Below are 14,583 nucleotides of genomic sequence, written 5' to 3' on the forward strand. Positions count from 1 at the left end.
TCAATCAGACTGCAACTAAATGAAAGAGAAATGATTCGTGCATACGTTCTCGATAAGATATACCCAGAAAAACTGTTGCGTATGGTACATGCTCTGAATACCATTCCCATTTCATCAAGTGAATGTGAACGCGGATTCTCGCAGATGAATTTAATTATCACCCCAACAAGAGCTTCGTTGAAGACTAAAACAGTTTCGGCACTTTTATTCATCAAACTCGTTGGACAATCTTTAAGACTTTTCGATCCTTCAAAGTATGTTGATCTGTGGTTACGTAGAGGACGACATTCGGCCTTAGATATTAAGAGCAAAGAAAGAAGTCAAGACGATTTGTTCGACGAGAATTGGACAAAACTTTGGAAAACACTATGAACTTCTCTTAAATTATATAATGTTTTTACAAATTTACTTTTATGTTTGGTCTTTGGTTGTATATTTTAATTTTGTTTGTTTAATTTTACATTTCATTATGTCTAAAATAAAAAATACTGAAGATAAATTATATTTAATTCATTTATGCGACTCCGTGACAGCAACAGCTATTTTATATTTCATTTAAATTAAGATTTGAATATCATTTTCTTTAATAAAAAGCTTAATAAGATGTGAGTTCCGGGCAACTTTTTTTCTAGAAAAAAAGCACTGATTACAACTGTTTAAATATCATCTAAGATGAGATTTAAATCATGATGATATAAATCATGAAAATTAAATTAAGATGAGATCATACAAAATAATGCTATAAGGTGTGCAATCTTTCGTCAGCAGTACTGCCATAAATGCTAGTAAAACCCAGAAAGATGTCTGTGAAGCTTTAGAGACTTCGATGACTTGAGAAAATAAAGAAAAAAGAAATCTATAAGTCGGAGACTTGGCAGAACACCACATGAATTTGGTTACTCGAACTCTGACAGAGGTTAGTAGGTTAGCATTTTTATTCCCTAGAAGAAACATATTTTTTTAATTACTCAAAGCAGAAATAGCCCGTAGAATGATTATGTGTTTATAATTAGTTATCAGTCGTCGTAACATTAGAAGGTGGTAGTTGCAGTATTCTTTTGTCCTTTCGCCTACATCTTACCCAGGTGTCGCAATAAGCAAAGGAAAGATGATAGAACAGGAAAGCACACTACTTTCAAAAAATAAAAATAAATAAATAGTCACATCTAAAACTTTGCTGCTTATGAGCTTCTTCGGATACACACCGTTTTCTATATTTTTCGACATGGATGATAATAACCAGAATTGAGAGCACATAATTATAACATATTATAATAAAAATAACCTCCAGAACTTAGTTGGTATATATGAAGCACTTCGGTTGGAAAACGGCAGCTTGAATTCTGATTATATTTTATAAAATATAATCTCTTATATTTAGATGACCTCCACATTGAAAAACAACTCCATTAGATGGGCATCCAATATTTTTTGGTATACAGTAATCCCTCTTTTAATGCGTTCTTTAAAACAGAGCATTAATAAAAAACGCACTAATCGAATATAATATCCTATGGGGAAAATTATAATTCGTTCCTCAAATTTCTTTTTTGACCTTTAATTTTTTTATAAAAGAATTAGGGTATATCTCAGAGCCTGTTAAAGGAAAACTATGAAGCTGAAAGATAATAAAATATGTTCAGAATATAACTTTATTATTCTACTTCTTAACAAAAAATTGAGCCAACGTACTTTGGTGGGCATTCTGTTTCTTTTTTTTTTTTTCATAAAATTAACAGTATGGCCGTAGTGCCTCTTCCACTACAAACGCAAATTTTGCTGCTTCTCTTTTCATCAGGTTCAGTCTCTAAGCATTGCTGCTTAAAAATTTCGATTGTAGGAAACATATTTTCAAATCGTTTCTGTAAAATCTCTTTGGGCTTGTCAGTGATTAGATTTTCTTCATATTCTTCACTATCTTCCCGCTGTGCATCCAAATTTAGCAGGTCAGAATCACTCAATTTCTCAGAATAAGATTTAATTAACTTAGATTCATTTTAAAAGCCTCTAAAATCATTTGCACAATGTGGAAGAATGTGCTTCCAAATGGCTCGCATATTGCTAGCAGTAATTTCTCTCGACTTTGCGACTTTATAACCAGGCTGAGATTTTTCTGATTTAGTCAGAAAATTCTTGGAAGGCATTCGCTTCCAAAAAAAAAAAAAGCGGATTTCATCGACATTACATATTTGTGGGTCACAATAGCTCCCCCCCACTTCTTCCACAATTTTCTTCAAAATCTCTGATAATTTGCTGCCACCTCCCTGTCTGCACTTGCAGTTTCGCCTGTGATTAGAACATTATGTAGGTTATTTCTCTTTTTGAAACGCTCAAACCAACCAGCACTAGCTTTGAATTCTTCTTTTACATCATTGATAGCCCTTTTTTTCAAGGTTGCAAAGAGACTTAATGCTTTTGATTTAATAAGGTCAGTTCTTAGCGAGATTCGTTTTTGGTTACAATCTTCGATCCATGTAGAAAGAAGTCTTTTTAATTCAATCATTATAATGCCTGGATTTCGAGTGGTCTGCATGCATTTCACACTTCCACTTTTTTGCTCGCTAATTATTTTGCTCATGACTAAAGGTTGGTAAAATAGTTTAAAATAAAAAAGTAAGGAAAAAAATTGCAAAGAAGGCATGAGATATGGTCATTAAAATACTATGTAGGTAATTAGCAGACGACAGAACTTTTGGCGGTAAATTTGGAACATAGTGTACATGAAAATTGCGTACTATTCCATTAAAAAATAAATTTGAAAAATGTTTTAAATCGGTAATTAAATTATTTCATTCTGGTGAGTGAATTTTTAAAATAGTAAGCCATAAAATGTATAGATAGAAAATTTTTAAAATCTGTAACATTTATTTTTAAGATGTATATAGGTGCACTAATCGAATTTGGGTATAGAAAAAAAAATCACGCATTAATCGAAAACGCACTAATGGGAGACGCATTAATCGACGGATTGCTGTATTATCTTTTATTATAATGAGGTTTTTCGATTAGATCTCATTTTGTAATATGATTCGATTTTAACTTATTCAGTTTGTTTTTAAAATACATCTCATTTCTACTCAATCCATCTTGTCGTCAAAATACTTCATTTCTGAAGAATTTAGATAGAGACATTTGGGAACATATTAACATATGTTCCCAAATGTCTCTATTCAGTAATCGCAAAGCCAACTGGGTTCTGTTTTGTAATTGCTACTATCACCTGCTTATTAGATTACTAAATTGTCCTGAAAAAAAAAAAAAAAGTATTATGTTTAGTCTCCAGATCACGTTTCCCGAATTATCTAATCCTTAGCCTACTTAGATTAGTACTTAATGTGGGATTGGTTTACAACTTTCACGTAAAAAGAAGTAACCAGTATAACTAAAATAAAGTTCAGCCATATCTGTTTAGGAATTCTTCTTTAAGAATAATTTTAGTAATCACTAGAAACAAGTTCTATAAAGGATTATGTGGTATGATTTTTTAAGGAAACCAAATAAGTAAATGCAAAATAAAGATTCAATAGTTAGGAACCATTTTTTGACCTTTTCGTGACGTGTAAAGAAAAGTAATATTTTCCTCTGATAAATCAAAAACATTAAAAACTGCTCTCGTAGTCTTTTATTTGCTGTCATCAAGTGACCAATCTTTTTATCGGGATATTTAATATCCCCGCGATAGATGTAAAATGAATATATCGAAGCTTTTAGACGTAGGGGTACACTTTGCACATTTACACTTTTAAAAAAATAATAATGTAATAAGCCGCATGTGTATGTACCTATCCCAGCGCTGTCCGGCATGAAGAATCCTTCACATGAAGGCCTATAATTTTTTTCAGCTTTAACTTCTGCAATCAAAAATGAATCAAAAGACAATATTCTTCGTTTTTCTTCTCTCTAATCATATAAATATTCGGTTATACACGCCGTATTAATTTTTCAAGTCAGTTAATTTTAATTAATGTTTTGCTACTGAATCTTTTTATTAGTTTTTAGTGCGCCTTAAAACTATTTAGTAAACGTTTAATTTAATTAAATAAACAATTAATATATCTAGTAAAACTAATTACTAAGATACTTAACTAAAGCAACGATTCTTTTAAGAAATAGAACATTATGTTAAATATTAATTAATAGTATCAATGAGGAGGAATGTGATTAACTGTATGCTTCGAGTATTTATTTTATTTTATTTATAGAGCTTCTTATGAATGTGTGAAAATAACGAATGGTTCTGCAGCTATGGCTATTTACATTTTTAAGAAATGGCTATATGGAATCAATGAAAAATTCAATAGAATCGTATCTGGTCAAGTATTTGTTCAAGAATTTAAAACTCAGGTTTACAATAGGTCGTCAAAATTTCCGCCCAGCACACCACACAGAGCGTTCATGTATGGCGAATGTAGCTCGCAACCTTGAAAGAAAGAAAAAAAAAAAAGGGCGCTTAATGTCATTGCAGTTTATTATATCTCACAATGTGTATGGAAGTTGATGTTTCGCATGTTAAGTACATATGTCCTATTCGTTCCTAATGACGGTATGGAGTGCCAGCTGAGCGCGTTCCCTCGATAGTTTGATACGCTTTGAAGAGAACAGACCTCATGCCATGTTTGCATGATGTCAGTTAAGAGATTTTCATTTGAAAAGCCTTCGTAATTGTTCTCTCAGGGTTAAAAGAATTTCATTGTATAAGTGCCACTACCATTGAAGTATTCGATTCACGTTTCAAAGTGCCTAGTCGATTTCAAAGGAGCCACCACATTGAGGGAAAATATTTTCATCTCCCATTTCTGCTCGTACTCTGAACTCTCACGGCAGTTAAGATTCATGCTCCTCTAAATTACTTCACCTATCAGTAACCATACAATTGGTTAGTGATATGAAATTTCTTGTGAAATTTAATCTAACACGGCTCTGAAATTCAAATGGTAGTATTGATCGCTTTTTTGCCCGTTAACTTAAGTTCGTTGGAGTTTCCGTAGCACAGTCGGCTTCGATGCCATTTAGTCAGGGAAAACTCGGGAATCGAATCCCATCTAGGACGCGAAGAACCTTCGCCAGCGCTTCTCAATTGAAAATGAATTAGCCAATCTTATACTGAGGTGGTTAACTTTTTTTCCTCCCGGAAAGTTGGTTTTTCATCTCGCAAAACAGTAAAATGAACACACACAATATGCAGACATAGCAGACTACGAGAATGAAGAGTAACCATCATCATCATAAGGATAACTGCTTTTGAGATGTGGTGTTACAGAAGGCTGTTCAAGATATCACATACTGAAAGGTGGACAAATGGATGGGTGCTAGAAAGGATCAGCAGAACTTTAAGCTGGGTAGGGATACCGACAGAAGAAAGTTGAAATACTTTGGACACACTGAAAGGATGGAAGGAGGACTTCTTAGAAGAGTAATAGAAGGTAAAGTTCCTGGAAAAAGAGGAACGGGTTGCAGTCGCCAGACTTTCAAGCCTTCTTCCCTCAAATAAGCATAGTGCTGGTCTCACGTTGAGGGGGGAATGGAAATAATCTACCACTAATGACATCGTGAAATTTATTCACAAACTGAGTTTCTACAACATTAATTGATCAATAAACCACTGATTTAATAGTTCCAAAAATCGAAGATACAATTGCCTTGACTTCGATGCACTCGTTTCCGTCTTTTGTATCGGTGCTGATCATCCTACGGATATGAAATTCAAATAACCATAATATCACATCATATTATGTCTTGAAATATCAGTGAATTCTGTCCAGAGATTTATAACAGCATTTTTTCAGATGCATATTATGTTTCTGTGATATATGTATATATATAAAATATAAGTAAAAGTATAAAAAAGTAGAATAGAATAAATAGAAAGAACTGTGGACTGCAAATAAAAAAAATATTAAAAAAATTAAACTGCGCATCGAACTCTGGCCTGTAAAACGACGTATATAAAGTTTTTCAAAAATGTGGTCGAACAATAGCTATTGAATTCTTAATACTTTAATTATACGCATACTTAGAAATATGTGTATAAACTTTTTATTTGCTTTTTAACTGTATTATTCTTGTAATTATCTTTCTTATTCTTATCCTCAAATAATCTTTGAAATTTTCTTGTGATTCTTCAAAAATAGTTTTTTGTACTTACTCAATTTGTTGTATCTTTCGTTTTTGAGTTAAATATAATTATGCGGTGATAATAAGCATTTTATGGAAACTCCACTGAATATGGAAAGCAAGGAATGATGTTTTGAATAATCCGTTGGGGGCATTTCAAATGATCAGTTAGTGCAAACAAACAAACAGAAGAAAGAAAAAAAGTCCAGGCTTATTGTGCCAGCTCTGTGGATCCCCTTTCTCTTTTCAAGAACTTTTTTTATCAAAAAATTTTATTTCCTATGATCCTTTCGATGGGGAGCATATCAAACTTTTTAAGCCCGTTATAAAATCCACATGGACAGTGTTTGATGACAAATTTTACTGAGTTAAACAACTTCTAATTTTGTCCACATTCGAGTACTGTTCATTAGCAGAGTGAAAACAAAAATCAGTGACAGTTAAATAACAAGCAAATTAACTGAAATAACACGGAACATTTTTAAAAAGCAATGTTGAGTTCGGTTTCTATTTATGTTCGTGGGATATTGTGAACAGCTTGGTGACGTCTAGATTTGCTAGTTAGTCAGAAGAATCTATTACAAAATCCTTCTTGTTTTCAATAAACTGTGCTTGTTTTTAATGTAAGTATCTGTCTTGCCTATTAGTAGTGCGATATATTTCGAAAGAAAACACAGCTAGTGTTCACTATTGGCAGCAGTGTTATGTCCTCTTTGTGTACCTACGAAACTCCGTAAATTGTTGGAAGTAAAGGATGCCATGTCGGGACGTGAGACGTTTCTTGGTATCTTCAGGCCAATTGATAAGATCTCAGAATTGTTTGTCATGTTGTGAGTGTGCCAAGCGGGTCACAGTCAAGTAGCCTGTAGGTCTTAATGTCACTGAATACGTTTTGCATACGCACCATAGGCCTAATACAAGAACTATTCCCACCGGACACTGTGAAGTTATGTGAACACTATCAACAACATATTCGTCTAAACTACAGAACAAATTCTATGGGGAAAAAAAGACCTATCAATGATCTTTCAACTTTCTCTTCTTTATTGGGAGGTGTTTAATCATTTTAAACTCATGCATGGAGAATTATGAATTACGACCGAAATATTTGCAACGACATGTGGATAATATACTCGTTACAAGATTTTGTTCTTTATTTTAACAGTCGTTATCTACGAATTAGAAAACAGAAAACACTCTCCGAACAACTCACCACCATCCGTCACAAAAAATTGGTATTATGAAATCTCTTCGAGATATAGAATATATAACATTTCTAGTAGTACTGAGAAGAAAAGCTGGAAAACTCGAATACCTCTGTCCAACATAGTCGAATACCCAACCTTCCCCCCCACACACACACACCAAAAAAAAAAAAAAACTGGTTATAATAAAAAAAAAATGGTTGAGGACATTCTAAAAGGGCTCCTAGACAAACTGATGAACATAATAAAGAAGAATATAGACGAGCGGTATCACTCCTTTGCATAGGGTTTATCACGAACAAGTTAACAATGATATCTTGTGTGTGTCAACCACTACTCAGAAAATCAGGACACAAGATCCTTTGTTCATGTGATATTTGGTTTGTGAGACAGTTGGGAGGGTCAGTAGCGGCATGCATGTCAGAGCAGATTAAGTATGTGGAGGAAAAAAAAAGAAAAAAACAATTAAAACTAACAGCACAAAACATTACACGCGATGGCAGCATTCAAAAATAGTCATACATTAATTATAATTTCGTCAGAGAATTGAAACAGTTACAGTAAATGTTAAAAAAAAACAGTACCGTAACAAGCAACAAAGTATGATTCTACATCACATTTTCATTATCTTTCATCAAAAACCTGACGTATGCGGATCTCTTACGGTTTCCTCACCACAGCTGCCCATTTTAACATAACATAAATGGGGTTTAAACTGAATAAAATTTGTCAACTTTCTCATGTGGAATTTATACCAGACTACAAAAACTTAAAATAATTTCTTATAATTGTCCACTTATCACTTTACTCTTCGTTAAAAAATTCAGTTTTAATTAAAATCAGAATAGCTTTAAATCCATAAGCATGAAATGACACGACGGAATTTTAAATAAATCAATAAACACATAAATTAAATTATTAAGAGGAATAAATCTGTAAAATAAATTTTATATGCATCCTCAATATTATGTGAAGCTGTTGTTGCTCATTGAATTTTTTTTCTTAAGTAGCAGTATACAGTACAATAATTTTCATATTTTATTTATCTAAATAAAGTCCGTAATGCAAAGACATCAACCCCAGAAATAGACTTATCAATATCAGATTTGTAAACCGAAACTTTGGCATGGTCAGTGACGAATTTATAAGTGCCCTGACAGAGTCATATTTTGATGTGCACAATTGTCTCTTTGCTCACTTTGCGCATAAACAATTAGCAAAAGGATTTCAATTTTATTTTATGTCCGAAATCTTTTAGAAAAATTGCATGACATACAAATACCAAATTTTAGCCATCCTGAGAGTTTACGGACGATGTTCAAACAGCATTATATTCAAGAAGATGAAGTCTGTCTTGATCTTCCTGATGAAGATAGACTTGATCTAGACTTATTACACTTAAATATCACTGAAAACAATGATAAAACGGTTGATCGTTTTTTAAATAAGATGAATAAGAGATATATCTGCCCATTGGTTTTGGTTCTAACAAAGAGAGAATTAAGAGTTATTAATTTTTTGTTACATAAAATGTTTACATTTATTATGTTTTGTTTTAGACCTTTTGGTCTTACTATAAGCCATACATAAAACAAGATGGATACAGCATGAACCCAGTTCTCTTGAGGCCAAAAAGCAGAGGTTACATTAAGTTGCGTTCGCGTGATCCGTATGAATATCCGATCATTGATCCGAAGTACCTCACTCATCCAGATGACGTTAGAGCTATGGTAGAAGGTAAGTGAACAAACAAATAAGACTTCAATCGAAACTTCTTTTTATTTGCCTGCTCTTGCACCGATAAACCAACCAACTAAACCAAGTTCTTTATATTTTGTTTATATAGAATTAAATAACTGAATGTTTCTTAAGTTATTCCGCTATTATTAATCATAAAGAAATTTTCCAAAGCTACACCGAACCTATAGGTTCATCTTTATTAGGTATAGTACGCCTGCATGCAAGTACAGCACATATTAGGTAGATTATGCTGAAAATTTTCTCAGCACAAAACGAGTTACTAAACCAACCGGATATCCTGCACAGACAGTTGGTTAGTGAGTATTTTAAATTATATTTTTCTTTGAGTGATTTTAAATAAAAAAAAAATATATTTATATGAACACAGGTCCTATTTCTAACCGTATGAAAATGTGGCAATTTTGAGACAGTCAAGAATATTGGGTTTAATTTAGTTCAGAACTATATCGCAACATGTTTTAATATAATATCAAAACTTACTCTTAAATTGGAAAATATTATTTGGTTAAAAAATGAATTTCAATACTCAACATAATACTCGCTCAAAATGTGTATGCCTTCTAACTGGGTACACATCTAGTGTGTTCATATTAATGCTTCCGCTCTCCTCTATATCCCTCGCTGTCATTTCAAATGCAATCCGCAACGTACAGTTGTCTCATTAGAGAATTTTAGACATGGCAATTTTGGAATTTTATCTTATTTGGTAAAATGGGAGGACTTTTACCAACCTATTAATGTTCATTCGGGATTATTCACTCCTCTAGAGGAGCGAACACATCTGCGTACATTCTATACGTTTCTTTAGAAGAAAAAATTACTTGTGGATCATACAATTTCTCTTCAAGATATACTCCTTGTAAATGCTGTTTGTTTAGCACCATTCCAGACCAAATTCTACAATTGCATATTTTGTTTGTTAATATAATTTGTCTATTAAATGCTAATCTGTGTGAGATTAGCAATTAATAACTAACTCCCATTCAGTTAATTTTGTATAAAAATTAGCGATGGAAATGATAAGGAATTTGAAATTATTAACTGAATTCTCATAGTTAACCAACAAAGTAAGTGAAATTCACAAATACTTCGGCACTATTTTAGTGAAGATGACAAGTTAAATATGGAAATCGATATTAGAATAAGCACGCTTATAGCAGATAGTTGAGTAAATTCGCCAGGCAAAACACTAAATCATCATTCAAACCAATTCTAAAAAGTGGATATTACAGGCGGATTAGAAATAAAACGGTTCATCGAAGACTGAAGACCCTAGTTATGAGATTTATGAGAAAAATTAGCCGACTGACATAAGTAGACATCGATTCCCCGAATCATAACCCAAACGAAGATATTTGAGAGAGCATGTTTTATAAAGCTAATCTATGATTTTATGCTCACTTAAATAGAATAAAATTTAAAAAAATAAAATAAATAGTGTTTAAAGAAAAACTTTGACAAGACAAATTACCAGACGCATATCAAAATATAAATTAATCAGAGACAAACAACAGATTGAGGATGAAAAAAATGCCGATAAGTAAGAACCATGTTAAATAAGAATGAAAATTAAATGTGCGGGACTGTAACAGTATTCTATACGTTTCTTTATGATCCATATCAGGGTAATAATCTTTACAGCTATTATTGTAAAAAGTGAAGTCTAAGAACTTGTCTGATACACTCAGCAGGCGTATTTTAAAAGAAATTTAACAATGCTGTGCAGTTTTAATTGTGATTATACAAATTCTGTGTGACAATAAATAACAAAATAATTATGATTATTATTATATAATGCACTACTACTCGTCATTTAGTTATCTAGAGGCGATAGAAGATCTCTATGCAAATTCCATAAATGTCATTGCTCGCATTGAATATGCAAGCTGCCAAAAATATTCCCTTCGCAATAGTATGAATACAATATATTATGACTCATTTATTAATTATATACGCAATGCCTGAGCATGCTACTCTGCAAAATGCGTTCGCCTACAGCATTTATCCAAACACACATACAAAAAAAAAAAAAAAAAAAAAAGTTTACAACACATGGTATTTACTAGACAGATTAAACTGAATGCAAAATACGTTCAAGGTAGCAACAGTTCTGGGACCTATAAGCATACTTCTCTTTTGCCGTCATCGTCATCACTATATTTGAATAATTTGCTACAAAACGTTATTTGAATGAATTAACTACGATGAATAATCAGTGTATGTGATTGCTAGCATAAGAGAGGTCTCGAATGTTACATACAAGCATTAGTGACTTGCAGTTATTATGAAGTGTGAGACCTGCGTTTCCATTTAATGTGCCATGCAAGCAATTTAGAACTTCTCGAACGTTCTGATGAATGCATTCTCTTCTAAGTAAAGCATGGAGGATGCTCGCTAATCTAGTAGAGTCACCTGCGAGAATGTGTGCCAAGAGTCCGCTTCGTTGTTCCTTCTCATTTACGTGTCATATTTTCAACATCGCCTACGTACTGTATTAATATTTTTATGGATTTCAAAACTTCTTCTGGTTTGACTCATGTGTCCCTTTCGCAGGAATAAATAATATTTAATACCCCATCGATGTCAGAACAGCTTTTAAACCAGTTAATCCCTTACAAAATTTCCTACTTTCCCGTAAAACATTGTTTTTATCTACAAATCCTTCCCTGGGATATACGCGATATAACAATTCATAATGTAAAGCAACTAGGAGAAATGTGGGTTCTTCCATTCTATTAAATAAACTTTTATGTGTTATTAGATTTTGTATTTTTTTAATCCCTGAAATTGACTGTGGGCTGTTCTATTGCCTCATACAATTAAACCAGCTACAAGTCGCAGACTAATAGTAGCAAAGTTATTAATAATTGAGACCAGTAAAACCACTATTAGTTTTTGTTAATTCTTACTTTTTTATTTTATAGTATTATACATTTAATTTTATTTACAACTTCATTTTACTTGTACACTTTCATTATATATCATCACTGTTTCATTATATTTACCTTATTTAGCCTTATTTCCTATTTGCTTATCTCTCTCTCTTTCTTTTATAATTGTGATACATCAAACTGCATCTTTGTTAACTGCTGTTGTGTTTTGAAAGCTTCTAATTAAAATCTACTTTTTCTGAAAAGATCACAAATTTCATTTTGTCATTTCCAGAATTTTAATTCATTCTTTCAACTGAGTGGCATAGGCTACTGTGGACAATGACAGTTGTTCTCTTCATATTTTAATATTTGAAATCTGCTACATTTGAAAACACATATTGCGATATTGCGTTGTTAAAAACTTCCAATGTTTATTAGGTATGAAGATAGGCATTGCACTCAGCAGAACCCCTCCCCTAAAGAAATATGGATCTGTTCCATATATGACTTCTCTTCCTGGTTGTGACCATTACAGCGGGGACGATTATTTGGCTTGTGTGGCTCGAACTTTAACTTTCACGATATACCATCCATGTGGAACCTGCAAAATGGGCCCGCCTTATGATCCAACAGCTGTAGTAGATCCGGAATTAAGGTCGGTATGCAAGTTATTTTCTTGTTCCTTACATGAATATTTTACCAAAATCAAATTCTATCAAGCAAAGTGCAATGTATATAGCAAAGATAAGCCATACCCTAAAGTATTTCGACAAGAGCAATTAATGAAGTTTATAAATATATAATTTCATATCAGTAATAATATATTTATATTATTTGACTATCTTAGAATCCGGATTCTAAGATAGTCAAATGAGTGAAGTTCATTTTACCCGACATGATTATAGTTGTCTTAGAGAACAAAATGTACCCAAGCCAAAAGAACTGCCATAGCTAATATAGATTTGTATAAAATGTTAGAACCTCTATTCATTTATTTTCATGACACTGAACGTCATTAATGGCAATGGTGATATTATGACCAATAATCACACACCGAACACATCGCATACCTACGCTTTCTTCTCTTCACTTGAGGTAAGTTGTGATGATTCACTGAACTAATTAGTATTTTCCTGATATTGTCCAAGCCAAACTAGAGTCAGAGCTAGGAATTATATGGTTCACGGATCGACGCTGCATATCACTCGCCTCTATTTATACAGTCCGAGAATCCGGATTCTTGGACTGTATGGGTGACTCATCTCAACAAAATTTCCCCTATCAGCGACTTTTGGTACTAAATTTTTTTTTCTCGGAAATCATCTCCACATTCCTTCAAAAGTCTCAATATAAAATTTGGTCTCGTTCCGTTTATTGGTTCATATATATATATATATATATATATACATATATGTATCACTGAATACAGATATTGCATGGCATCTGACTCTCGATCCTTTGAAACTCCACGAACTCTTATTTATGTAAGCGCTAGTGACGGCCAGCCCGGTTGGTTGAGTGGTTAGTGTATACGTTCTACAGTCTGCGGGTTCGAATATCGTCAGGGGTATGGATGTTTGTAATTACCCTATTACTTTTCGAAAGGGCATCTGCAACTCGACCACTTTTTCTAGCAGAAGGCTTTCCTCTCTAAACCCACTGACACCATACGGCGTCACATGTAACTAATTAAAACTATTGACATGCGCAACATTTTCATAAGAAAAACGACGAAAATGTCTTTAAAGAAATTGTTTAAAACAATTTAACTCTATTCAGACTCATAAAATGAAAGATAATATTACGTCCTTTAATCAATATTAAAATATCTTTTAGCGTTATCACAGTTTTGTTATTTTGAATCAATACATATAAGTTAAAATCCTAACGGATCCATGTTTCGAATATAAGGAAAGTAGTCAAAATGATGTTTCTTTCGATGTATTGATGAATACCATTCAAACGAGACCCGAATACGTACGTCTACCCAGTATACTTTTATTACTGTTCCTCCTTTGTACAATATCCTCAATTTTTTACGGATTGGGAGAGTGCGATTCCCTTGTGAACTAGAGAATATGCAGAGCATTATTAATCTGTTACTTTCTTTCCATCTAACACTATTTTTTGTTTCTTTTCAGGGTGTATGGTGTATACGGACTTCGAGTGATTGACGCCTCTATTATGCCAAAAATCGTTTCTGGAAATTTAAATGCACCAACAATTATGATTGGAGAAAAAGGATCCGATATGATTAAGGGTAAAATAACTCTCTTGAGTAAGAAAAATGATCACGTGGATAACAGATAATAGATGTGCTATTTAACAAAAAAATAATTCCAAAAAACGTTAAATTTGAGTTTCATCCTTTGCTCATTACAAGTAAGAGTCGTCGTTTGAGTTAGGCCTGTTTCTCTCTAGTTATTCTCAGAATCTCAGGACACACAGAAAACATTAGGTGACTATACTCAGCGTCGTCAGTAAGTGGTACAGTATTGGTCCCAACACAGTGTCCGGTCAGTTAGAATACAAACCTTCAAACTAATCATAACCTTCATACCTACACCAGTCATTTGTAAGTAGTTGACCCAAATGAGCTTCGAACTGTGTACTCGTACAAAAAATATAAG

At 32.9% G+C, this 14,583-nt stretch overlaps 1 protein-coding gene across 1 annotated transcript in view; it reads left to right on the forward strand.

Annotated features, from left to right (window-relative positions):
• The window catches only part of LOC150099035 (glucose dehydrogenase [FAD, quinone]-like), a 60,880-nt gene extending 46,617 nt beyond the window's left edge, over positions 1–14,263 (forward strand). The window contains exons 9-11 of the mRNA XM_090405795.1: positions 8,879–9,056; positions 12,392–12,608; positions 14,095–14,263. Coding sequence (XP_090261921.1) covers positions 8,879–9,056; positions 12,392–12,608; positions 14,095–14,263 — 564 coding nt within the window. The remainder of the gene's footprint in view (positions 1–8,878; positions 9,057–12,391; positions 12,609–14,094) is intronic.
• The last annotated feature ends 320 nt before the right edge of the window (positions 14,264–14,583 follow it).

Source organism: Typopeltis vanoorti, chromosome 15 (assembly GCF_054136105.1).
Source record: "Typopeltis vanoorti isolate ZY-2024b chromosome 15, IOZ_Tvanoo_1.0, whole genome shotgun sequence".
NCBI classification, from domain to species: Eukaryota; Metazoa; Arthropoda; class Arachnida; order Uropygi; family Thelyphonidae; genus Typopeltis; species Typopeltis vanoorti.